The following is a 12,968-nucleotide window of genomic DNA, read 5'->3' as shown; positions in this document are numbered from 1 at the left end:
TAGTCTTCAAACATTCAGAAACATTAACTTCTCCAAATAGAATAATATCAGCATTGTCACTGTTCACCAGAAAACAGTGAAGCAAATTATATTTGAAGCTCTGAATGTATTGAATATATCTTCATCTCCATAATGTAGCTCATTCTGTCAGACTCGAACTTAAAGTCAACATAGGGGTGTCTGTGTATGTGTGTCTGTGTAAAAGAATAAATACAAAACATGTCTGTCTGGTTTTACATGTTGGAATTCGTGAGTTAAATCCTTTCCATTTCTCAAGTTCAGTTTAATTGGAAGGTTCTTTGGGACATCCCACAGTCTAAGATACTTGCAATATTAAAAACTCAAACTTGCCTCATCTCTGTGTTTGTATCTATACACACATATATACACTTACATTTGGACATAATTTAAAATCTTGTAATAAATTTTACAGACACTGAAATAATTCAGGTTAATTCCCTTGCTGTCATGAGAGGCCAATGCTAGCCAGCAAGAGATTAAAATTTATTTCCATTGTTAATAGAAAATAATGAAGTGCATCTGAACCATCAGGGTATGTCATTTGGGAAATGTTCACTTTGGAACTGAGTCTTACTCCACCCAAATGGACAATGATGAAATTAGCTGGCTCAGGAAAGCCCCATATTTTGTGGTAGGAATGCAGGAGGAACATTAAAGTACTGTATGACAAGAAGCTTGTGGAATGGATTAAAGTAGTCTCAAAGAGAATGTTCTTTCCATCTATATAATCCTCAGACAGGGCTGGAGTTCTTCTATATGTACTTAGTAGAATTCATTAGCATTGAAAGTAGGAATTACTCTCTTGTTTTGTTTTTATTTTTGTTTCTCAGAGATTAAAAGATTTTTTAAAACAATTTTTTATTTAAGCACCATGGTTACAAACATGTTTATAATTGGGCTTCAGCCATAAAATGCATGCACCCTTTCACCAGTGAAACTTTCTCGCCATCATTGTCCCCTGAAAACACTTTCACAATGTATAATATTTACCTTATATTCTATTATTTTTAGAAAGTGAGTATGTACAGCTCACCTCATGAAGCTCACCACAAAGAGTGATGAGTTTAGTTAGAGAAATAACTACATTTTGAACTATCCTAATAATGAGAATGTATGAGGGTTATAGAAAGCCTGTCTAGAGTACAGGTGGGTTGGGTGGGGCGGAGGGAGATTTGGGACATTGGTGATGGGAATGTTGCACTAATGATGGGTGGTGTTCTTTACACGACTGAAACCCAAACACAATCATGTATGTAATAAAGGTGTTTAAATAAAATATATTAATAAAAAAAGAAAGTGAGCATGTACAGAAACTTTTCCCTTAGCTTTTACCAGGGAACATCATAATCTCATGATCAGAGATTCAGCTTTTCTCTTTTACTGGATGCCACTGTACTTGCTGAGGCCATCCTAAGAAGAACTTGTGCTTATGTACACTTATGGAGAGTTATGGAAGTCTAAACTTTATATGGCTACTACCTGATTACAACTTTTTGGAAAGAATTTTCACACACTTTTAACTTGATGACATGAACACAACTTAGAACAGAACTGGAGCTAGACAGGGTACATTCTGGATTGTGAACCACTATAAATAATTTTCTGAGTGATATTGAGGCTGGTTTAAATTCACTTTATGTCATAGAAAGGTAAGGTTGGAGAGCGACTCTACCTGTGTCTATACTATATTCATAGTGGAAAAATGAGGTATGAAAGAAAAATTTGGCCGAGAGAGAACAGATTGCTTTTTCGTCTTTGGATCCTTAGATTTGGATAATACCTATCATGTAGTAGGAACTCCATGTGTACTGTTGGGTTACATGAGTATAATCCATCACAATCCACGAGGTCCATGTAAAATGTGCCACAGACTACTGGGGACTTAGATGGGGAGTAGAGGGTATTGCTTAAGGGATTGGGGTTGGGCCACTGTAAGCTTGAAACTCAATCACAAATATATTTTGAAATGTTTAATTCACAACGATTCAATAACAATTTAAATAAAAATCAAAATAAATGTATAACATCAATTTTTAGTTCAATGGATACTAAAGAGTTTTCATATTTCTATTGTTCTTGCCTTTCCTTTGAATACTAAAGTTTTGTCCTTCCTATATAAATATCTTTAGGGAAAAGAAGTCCTACAGGCCACTAATATTACCATGCCCATAGATCACTATTATGCATATTCTCAGGCTGTGAATTCCAAGTTTTAGGGTTTCTTCCAAATATATTATGATAAAAATATATTGAAAAATTAAGAACTACTACCTGAAGTGTTTTGGAAAGAGAAATAAAAATGTTATCTTGGTTTGAGAAAATAGTGAGTAGGATTGACTAGGAAGAGACAAGGTTAATTTTCTTGATTACTGGTAATATTTCAGGGGTCTCAAACTCAATTTACCTGGGGGCCGCAGGAGGCAAAGTTGGAATGATCCCGAGTGCAAAGTCAGTAGTAAGCCTTGAACATTGAGGGGTGTGATCCAAACAACTAAAACAAAACAAAACAAAAAAAGATTCCTCTAGGGCAGGGCCACAAAATGTTGTACGGAGGGCCATTTGCGGCCCATGGGCCGCGAGTTTGAGGTCCCTGTATCTATATCATAGTATGGTGTGTATTACCATGTACATACACTTTTTAAAATGTATAGCTAAGATATGTGTATTTACATGCATGTTAAATTTACCCTTTCTAATTTCCGATGATCATTACCTTCATGAGTGGGGTCTAGATAATAGTATAGATAACATGAGAATAATACAGTTTTGATCATAGTTAAGCTAAATTAAGGATACTTAGGAATTTATTATATTATTCTGTTTAAAATTATTCAAAATAACAAATTTAAGTGGCATTTGATAATATTTCATATTAGGAAGTAAACCAGGATTTAGGCATTTCCCCCTCCCCACCTTCATTAAATATGCCAGGAAAAGATAATACACACATTAGAAATACATTAGCAAATATAATTTATAGGAAGACAGTTTTCAAAGTTATATATAAAATATACAATGGTTTATGACATTGCATACATTATCTATAATGCATAATTATCAATGCATAATTACCTATAATTCAACAATTTAAAACAACACTGTATAGTCAGTTACCATTAAAAATCTAATAAATACTATAAAATTGCTATTTAAAACATGAATCCTACCTAATGTTTTTCTCAAATGGTCTATAGGTGTGCATGAATATATATATATAACTGGTTACTTTTTCAAAACAATTGCCTTACATAAGTGACAAGTAGATTCTTATCTAGAATAGCTCATCTTCCTGAGTTCAATAACTTGGTGTTATGCTCAAGTCCACTCTCTTTTGCTTTATATTCCTGACTTCTCTGTCTTTATTGATCTTCCCTCTAGTAACTTCTTTTACAACCCTGATACAGCATACAAGTAGAACCTTCAGTTGGATCCCATTATGTGTTACTGTATTAAATGTTTTTTTTCAGCTTTAAGTAAGATCTTTGAGAGACGTTTTAGAATGTTAATACCTACCTGTGTCTTCCCTTTCTATAGCTTCCTAGACCAATATGGGGGCACAGGGAGCATTGTCATCTGTCCTATTGTCAGGTCACATGAGTCAGGGACAAGTAATTAGAATATAAATTCATCCTAATTTATCATGTACCAAGTCCTGTATAACTGCTATTACACACATAATCTCATTTTACTTTTATTTTAGCTCATCCATCCCTTTGAGCTGAGCTTTGTTGTTTTATTTTGCAGATAAGAAACTGAGAGATCAAAAGTTTAAGTGAGTTGTTCAAGACTACACATAGCAGGAATGGTTCTGGAGGTCAGCCTATCTGGCTCCAAATCCCTTCTGGTCCACCACACCACACCCGTTTGGCCCTTTTCTCCAGTTAGATACCAAATGCTCTCCATTTCAACACTGAATTCCAACAACTTTATCTTATTTGAGTGTCTATTCTACTTCTCTGGTGGGTGGGGACACCATAAACAACTCACCAGGCACTGTGTCCCTGCCCAACATTATGTTAACACATGTCAGAAGTGCTAGAGCCCTTTCTAAACTGGAGAAGTGATATCCCAGCTGCTGTTCAGAGTTGAGCTTCTTGGTTATACACAGATGGTTCCTTGTGTACCTATATTTTGTCGGTCATCTTGGAATAGTTGCTCAAGTCCTTTTTGATTGAGTAGGAGGTTTCTGAAACCAGCTACTAGATGGCCTGAACCTCTGAGTACAGTTTGAGTATGCGGTAACATAGAGGCCTTGGGCAGCCTCTTTTTTGTATTATGTTCTGTTATAATTACAAGAGGATGGTCACTTGTGGAGATGCTGAGGGTATATACTGTCCTTGAGTTCTTTCCCTTCTTGCAGTAGCCATATGGATAGGCATTTGGACAAACTAAATTCTGGTATATTTGCTATTCTATGTGGCACTAACTTTACTTTCACCATCTTCTACTTCTAATATGCAGGTTGTGTTGTCCACAACAGTGAATGTGGATGGACATGTACTGGCTGTTTCTGACAACATGTTTGTTCATAACAACTCTAAACATGGACGGAGAGCAAGGAGACTGGACCCCTCAGAAGGTAGGGATGTCTGTTGTTAGCACAGAAAATGGCAGACAAGTGAGGTTCTCCACAATTTCATTATTTGAATTTCAAGAGTTTATCTTGGAAAAGGAGTCCATAAAATCCATAAAATCACGTGGTTTAAAAATAAAGTTGTGGGGCCGGAGAAATAGCATGGAGGTAAGGCATTTGTCTTTCATGCAGAAGGATGGTGGTTCGAATCCCGGCACCCCATATGGTCCCCTGTGCCTGCTAGAAGCGATTTCTGAGCATAGAGCCAGGAGGAACCACCGAGCGCTGCCGGGTGTGACCCCAAAAACAAACAAAAAAATAAAGTTGTAGGGGACGGAATGGTGGTGCAGTGGTAGGGTGTTTGCCTTGTACTTGTCTGACCTAGGAAGGACCATGGTTCGATCTCCTGGCATCCCATGTGGTCCTCAAGCCAGGAGCGATTTTTGAGCGCATAGCCAGCAGTGGCCCCTGATCGTCACTGAGGGTGGCCCAAAAACAAACAAAAAAAGTTGTAAACACTGACTCCTGACACTCTTTTATAGCCTCCCGACCCAGTTGTACAATCTCCCAGCCAATGTTCAGCCCTCTCAAACTTATGCTTCTCTCTCTTCAGGCAGTCCTCTGTTTTCCTTTTTTCTAGAATGGCTTTTCAGATGAATGTAGGCCTATGACATCTTAGTTAAACAGGAACATTACAGTGCCAGACATGTATGAATAAGTGTCAGATGTGCCCTTAAACAGATTCTGGGCAAAACAAAACAATGTGCAGAATAAAACTGACACTAATTGATTTTTGTTTGCTTGGACAAGAAGAAATCATGATCTGCTCTGGGTAGTTTTCCAAGTGCATTAAAGTAATTAGAAATAGTGGTAACTGTTAAACTTCAAGCTGTCCCCCCAAATTAAAATATATTATGTTACTATAACTGACAAACGTATAAATTCCAACTAAATTCTTCTCTCTTTTACCCTTTCCAACTGATGGAAGATGTTGACAAAAATAGAATGAAAAATAGAATTAAAAATATAGTAGAAATAGTTCCTATTTTAGTGTATTTTGCTGTATGCTACCCACCTGCCTCTACCTCAACTCAGCTCTTAAAATGAGTCTTGTATCACTTTAAATAGGAATTAATGAACTGAAAGAAAATGATTGAATCAGTAAAGAATTTGGAGTGGTGTTAATTCTCCCACAGTGGGCACTGAAAGGGGAGAAGAAAATCCCAAGGTTCAGAACTAGGAACCCATCCAGTTTCTTTTGACTGATTGGATGTGATTGACTGGCTGTTCAAAGGGGGCTCATGTTTTTGGAGTCCTGCCAAAGTTCTCCTCCACCTTTGACCCTGTCAACTTTGGAAATGGAGTGATGGATTGACTTTAGTTATGGTCTGAAAACCATATTGGGCTCCTATTGGGATGTCAAGTCCAGAGGTCTGGAGCATATGGAAAAGGAGAGAAATTCTTCCTACATAGATAGGAAAGTGATTAGGTATTATCTCTTGATAGAACTTTAAAAGGCCAACTAGGATAGCTTTTACTTTCTCTTCTCTTTAGCACATTAGTAAGCCTTGTAAATCTTAACATCTTGGGACCAGAGTAGGTGGGGAGAGAAAGGGGATTTACACATTTCCCAGTGCGATCAACTTATAAAAATATCAGAAAAAAAAAACCACAAAGTTTTTAAAACACCCTTTACACAATTAGCTAAATGTTCCACTTTTTCCTACATAATGGTCAGCTCCTTAGGCTTTAATGACCTGGTGAAAACTAACAACCAATTAGTAAATAGTGTCAAGTCAGCAAGATACAACTTGGGCTTCTTAAATGAACAATTTTTTTTAGAACAGCACATTTCCAAAATTCTGAATTTAAACACCAAAGAGCAGACCTACTTGATTATTCCCTTTCTCTTCTTAGCTACCCCCTGCATCAAAGCCATTAGTCCAAGTGAAGGCTGGACCACAGGAGGAGCCATGGTCATCATCATTGGAGACAACTTCTTTGATGGCCTCCAAGTGGTATTTGGCACCATGCTTGTATGGAGTGAGGTAGGAAGAGAAGAAATTTCTTTCACCCAAAGATTATTTGGATCTGGGGAAATACTAACCTCTGGATCATCAGCATTAATGCAGATTATGTGATACCTGACTGAGTAGTGCACTAGGTTTAAAAATTATTTAATCCACAATTTTAATATAGGTGTTGATAGCTTCAAAGTTAAGTATTTATTTAGTACTATTTATAATTATGAAAATCATAAAACACCAAGAAATTGGTTACAGGGAGAATGATTAAGTAAATGATAAATAATATTATGCAATAACAACTTTTATTTTGAAAAATCATTCCAGTAATATAGAAGAATGGAGCATGTTTATGCTAAAATGCTAAGTGAAAAGAATTATAACCAGTGTCTACAGATGTAAAGTCTAATTATATAACACACATCTATAGAAAAGTACTGGAAGCATGCCAAAGATTAATATCAGTTGTTTCTGGGTTATGTTATGCTAATAGTTTTCTGTAATTTTCAGTTTTTTTGAGTGAATGCCTTCTACTTTTATAAGATAAAAAGTAAGATATTATAGAAAGGCAGGTATAAGCACTGCTAGATAGGAAAGTTGTCAAATTGATACATGAGTATAGAAATTGAGTAGGGGTTGGGAGAATATGATTCTGGGGATAGGAACAGACTTGAGCTGTGCTGGTAGGAATGAAAAGACCTAGACTGATTGAGTTGGAAGAATGAAACATGAAAGGGAGACAGAGAGAAATGTGGGAAATAGGGGCAAAGGCAGTTTACCAAAGGAATAGTATTGAGAGATGAGCATGTCCTCAGTATTCTCAATGATAACTTGTTTAATGGGTATTTTTATCTTCCTCCCTTTTCATTTTTCAGCTAATTACCCCTCATGCCATCAGAGTGCAGACTCCTCCTCGACACATTCCTGGAGTAGTGGAAGTGACATTATCTTATAAATCCAAACAGTTCTGCAAAGGAGCTCCAGGGCGATTCATTTATACAGGTGGGTGAGACAATTCCAAGAGAGAATGACTCCTGGTTCAAAACTGTTCTGGTTCCCACTCTCTTTACGATATAATCTTTTTCATTTTCCTAAGTCTTACTGTTAGAAGGTAGATTGACCAAGAAATTATAAATTCAACACTAAATTGGTGTTTTTGCAAATAGTTTAAGCTTACCCTAGGAGAAGTAAGAATGTTCCAATGTTTGGGATGGAGAGATAATATAACAAGTAGGATGTTTGACTTGCATACACAGACCCAACTTTCATTCTGGTACCTCTACACCCTACCAGGGTGAACCCTGAGCACAGAGTCAGGAGTAAGCCCTAGTGCTGCTGGATATGGCTCCAAACACCTAAACCCAAGAAAACAAAACAAAGAGCATGTTCCAACTTCTGTGTGTAAAGGCCCAGAGGGGAAGTGAACACATACTTGGAGGAGATAGAACTGGTTTAGTAGTTGTGACGATGCTTTTGGGTAAAACTTACACCAGAACTTAGCCTGTTGGACTGAAATATTTTTAAAAGACTTTTATGACATAGATCAGTCTATTCATAGAGTCAGGTATTTACTAGGGTTAGTGGGAACAGGAAGAGAGGTGGTTGTTTGAAACAGATATGTAGTTCTCATATTTTTCTGTAGGAAAGAGTGCTAGAAATTGATTCCACAACAGTGTAAATATACTTAAAATTGTTAAAGTGAACATCTAAAATTAAAAAGATGATAAATTTTGCTATGTGTGTTTTACCACAATTATAATTTATTTAAATGTCATACATGAGCATTTGGGCATTGGAAAGATTTAAGGCTATATTTGCATGTTCCTATGCAAGACAAAGTAACTTGAAAGTGTGATCTTATATAAAACTGACTTAGGGTACAAGAGAAGGTAGGAAGATCAAGAGCATACTGTACTTTGTAAGAGAATATACATATAAAACAAAGAAATATATTTATATGTACATAGTAATCAGGCATGTTGCAAATTTCTATAATGTATTTTTATTATCTACTTTGTATGCAGCCTAGTTTTATTATACTGGTTGACCAGGTCTCAGTTAGGCATACATACGAGAGGGTAAACTTTAGATGCATTTAAATTTTTATTTTTATTTATTTACTTTGCTTTTGTTTTTGGGTCACACCCAGCAGCGCTCAGGGGTTACTCCTGGCTCTATGCTCAAAAATCACTCCTGGCAGGCTCAGGGGACCATATGGGATGCTTGAATTCAAAACACTGTCCTTCTGCATGCAAGACAAATATCTTACCTCCATGCTATCTCTCTGGCCCCTAAATTTTTATTTTTTAAATATGTGTATTGATTATGTTTTGGCAAATGTAACCCAACATTTGGCCTGTTACTATTTTGCTTACCGATAGCCATAAATTAATTACTGTTCTAGTTCCTGAAGAGACATTGGTTATTTATTTATTCAAATGAATAGACAGACTACTATGACTGTAGATTCCAGGTTATGAAAGTGAGTCAGATAAAGTCACTAGACTCTTACTCTTTTTTAAAAATGTATATATTTATGTGTTTATTGAGGAAGCATTATATATTATATTCTAGAGCGTTCACAGATCTTTGAATTATATGACACCACAATGGAGTAATATTATGGCTTCACCATAATCCACTATACTATTCTCTCTCTTTTTTTTTTTTTTTTGGTTTTTGGGTCACACCCAGCAGTGCTCAGGGGTTACTCCTGGCTCCATGCTCATAAATCGCTCCTGGCAGGCACGGTGGACCATATGGGATATGGGATGCCGGGATTCGAACCAATATCCTTCTGCTGCAAGGCAAACACTCTACCTCTATGCTATCTCTCCGATCCCAGTATTCTCTTCTTTTACACCCCTCTCTTCTCCACCATATCCCTCTAACCCTACCTCATGCCATTTTCATTCAAAGTTCAAGGAATTTATTGGCTTTGTCTATTTTATTACTTTGTTTCTTTGTATTTTACATATGTACAAGTTCATCTTTTCCCTATTATTTATTTTGCTTAGTATGATTCATTTCAGTTCCATCCACATTGTAGCAAAAAGTTCGTTTTTTTTTCTTTGAGCCACATGGTGTTCCACTGTGTATATTTAGTACTTCTTTATGTACTCATTTATTATTGGACACTTGGGTTGTTTCCAGATCTTGCCTATTGTACACAGAATTGTAAAATGGCTATTGCCATGAGGATAGTTGGCTTGTAAAAATTTCTACTCTTAATAAAACTTAGACTATAGAGGGAGAAAACAGGAAACAAAGAACATAATTATAAGCAAAGGAGAGAGAATGAAGTAGGACTTTGGGCAAAATGAGAGGGAAGACCTTTGTGAGAAATACATATTCAATGGAGAAATTATCATGGGGGTGGAAATCACTAATGCCTGTATTGGATCCTGGGTGAATTAGATTTGAAACTCTGAAGACAGGATCAAGTATCAGAGTAATCCATATATTCATTGAATACACATTTGTTCCAAGTTATGCTCAGGGCATAAAATCAATGAAATTGGTAAGATTCTAGCAATTTGAAATTCTAGAATGGGAGAGAGAGACACTCATGGATTACAACTGGGTTGAGTCCCACAAGAGATAGAAAGGCATAAAGGGCTGTAGGAACAGGGAAACCCTAGGGAGAGACTAATTTTGGGTAATCTGTGAGATCTTCCCAGAGGAGATGACAAAAGAATGACATTTCAAAAGCAAAGCAGAAACTTTCCAGACAAAATAGCAGGGGCTCCAGTGTAAGTTAATGGAAATCCAGAGTTCAGTAGATGAGCTCACATAGATTGGGAAAATAACATATTTCATATTACATGTAAATTCAGATAAAAGCTTTCAAAATGTGAGACCTTGAGGATCCACTTGTCGAACTTCTCTTGCAGATAAGAAAAAGATGCCACAGGAAGAAGTGACTTGCTCAGTTATTGAATTTAAGATAGAATTAGAACAAGGACTCAGGCTTTGGGCACTCTCACCTGGTGTCTTTTATTTAATAATATGGTTTGTGATGTGTTGAGATATTGATGAGTTATTTATGAAGTGGTAACTGATTAAGCATTCCAGCTGTGCCCAGGACTGTGTGCCTTGTGCTGTGGACACTAAATGCTGCAAATTAGGCCAGAAAGAATCTTCCTTCCACCACATTCTGGTACAGTGATGTAAAGATGAACTGCTCACACCCTCAGATCAAATGACCTGACTCACAGCCTGGCTTACTACTAAATAGCCCTGACATCTTAGCAAGTGAATTAACCTCTTAGTTTCCCCACCTCTGGAATGGTATACCTACCTCATAAAACTTGTGTTGCAGATGTGGTGTGATGCATGAAAAAGCAGTAGTGAACTAATAAAGGTTTAAAATAGGCTTTCCAGGAAAAAGATATGGGGTGTTAGAAAGGGAGGGAAAAAGTGATTTGTAGTATTTGCTGATTTCTAAGGTGCAAATAAATGTTCTCATTATGGATGATTTCAAGCTAACAGTATGCTAACTCATGTTGATTTTGTGACATCAACATGCTCACAAAACTTTCTAAAAATTTAACAAGAGCTAGTCCAACTCAAGTATCAAAACACTTATGTGTATAAAGCAGTTGGGATAGAGTGTGATTCTATCTTATTATTAAAATACTTTATTGTTAATATTCTTATTAGCATTTTCTAAAATTATGGAGACTAACTTGAACAAAAATTATAAGTGTAAATTCACTAAGAAGGAGTTATTTAGAATGCTGACATATATATCAGTATATATGTAATAGATATGTTTTAAGGAAATCTACCTTCATCTAAGATGATAGGTAAGGCTAAGAACAGTAGTGACAGGAAAGAGTGTATACAAGGGTCATGAGGTGAAATATAAGTAATATAGACAATGGGGAGATACTTGTAGTTATTGTGTATGAGTTGAAAAGAGGTTGAATTTGAACTAGGAAAGGAATGTTGAAGTCAGGGCCTTTTTCTTAGACTCTTCCCTCAAAATACTTGACTAGTCTTAAACTGAAGGATAATATAGATCTGTCCTTTAAAGGCATATTTTTGGGACCAAGGAGAGCTCTCAAAAGGATAGAATGCATGCACAAGATATCTGGTACTACATAGACCACCAAGTACCATCAGGTGTAATTGCTGAGCCCATGTAGTATTGCATCTAGGTTTGAGATTTTCAATGAAAAAACTTGGACCCCCAAGGCTCTTATGAAAAAAGAATAAAAGATCATTCTTGTTATACTGGTAGAGAATAGTTTAGAAGCCAGAGTGTATTCAGGGAGTTCAGTTGGAGGCCAACATGGTGACTCTGGCCAAAAATGATGGCAGCTTGGACAGAGAGTCAGTAGTGGGGACAGGCTGAAGTGGATAAAATTTAGGAGGTAGCATTGACGGGACTTGATGATTGATTGGATGGGGTGAAGGTTGGAGAGGGGAGGGGAGGGGACAACTCTCAAGTTTCAGGTTTGAAAAATTGGGTGGGTATAGTTTAGAAAGTGATTTTTTAAAAGGTATGAAGTGCTAAGGGAGTTCAGAGGAAGGACAAAATACTTCCAGCTGGGAGAGAGGTGAGAAGATTTAATATTGCAAAGATGTCAATTAATGATTAAATTTAACACAATGCCAATCAAAGTACCAATGAAATATTTAGGAAACATTCTAAAAGTATACCTGGAAAAGTAAAGGTGCTGAAATCAGAGGTCTCATTGTAAAAAAATGAGAGGATTTTTCTCTTGCCAGACATTAAAACCTATTTTATGTTTCAGTAATTAAAAGAATATGGAGCTTTTCAGGAACTTACAAAAATGTCATGTGAATGAAGAGAAGATTTAAAAATAAATGTTTTGAGTACATATGCATTACATAAATACATATGAATTTGCATAGGTGTGGAGCCAATGATATCAATGTGGAGAAATTGTAATCTTTAGCAAATTATATTGGGTTAATGAATTAAGAATTAAGGAAGGGGCCAGAGAGATAGCATGGAGGTAAGGCCTTTTATACAGAACGTTGGTGGTTCGAATCCCGGCATCTCATATTGTCCTCTGAGCCTGCCAGGAGCGATTTCTGAGCATAGAACCAGGAGTAACCCCTGAGCGCTTCTGGGTCTGACCCAAAAACAAACAAACAAAAATTAAGGAACAGGGTGCTATTCCTAATTTTACATCATAAACAGAAGTATTTAAATGTAATAATTTTAATTTGAAATGTAGACATGTCAAAGTTTATAGATCTAGAAAATATTACTTGAGTCTTGCTGATCTAAACTTCAAAGATAGAAATAAGAAAAGCACAAATATGATCAAATAAAAAATATTGCCTACCTCAATGTGCAAGTAATTATATAAAAG

At 36.3% G+C, this 12,968-nt stretch overlaps 1 protein-coding gene across 1 annotated transcript in view; it reads left to right on the top strand.

Moving 5' to 3' along the window:
• The window catches only part of EBF2 (EBF transcription factor 2), a 207,690-nt gene that overhangs the window by 159,005 nt on the left and 35,717 nt on the right, over positions 1-12,968 (top strand). The window contains exons 8-10 of the mRNA XM_049769500.1: positions 4,483-4,600; positions 6,512-6,642; positions 7,494-7,620. Of these exons, the coding sequence (XP_049625457.1) occupies positions 4,483-4,600; positions 6,512-6,642; positions 7,494-7,620 (376 nt within the window). The remainder of the gene's footprint in view (positions 1-4,482; positions 4,601-6,511; positions 6,643-7,493; positions 7,621-12,968) is intronic.

Source organism: Suncus etruscus, chromosome 3 (assembly GCF_024139225.1).
Source record: "Suncus etruscus isolate mSunEtr1 chromosome 3, mSunEtr1.pri.cur, whole genome shotgun sequence".
NCBI lineage: Eukaryota > Metazoa > Chordata > Mammalia > Eulipotyphla > Soricidae > Suncus > Suncus etruscus.
The sequence above is the reverse complement of the archived record's forward strand: the minus strand, read 5'-3'. Positions and strand labels throughout refer to the sequence as shown.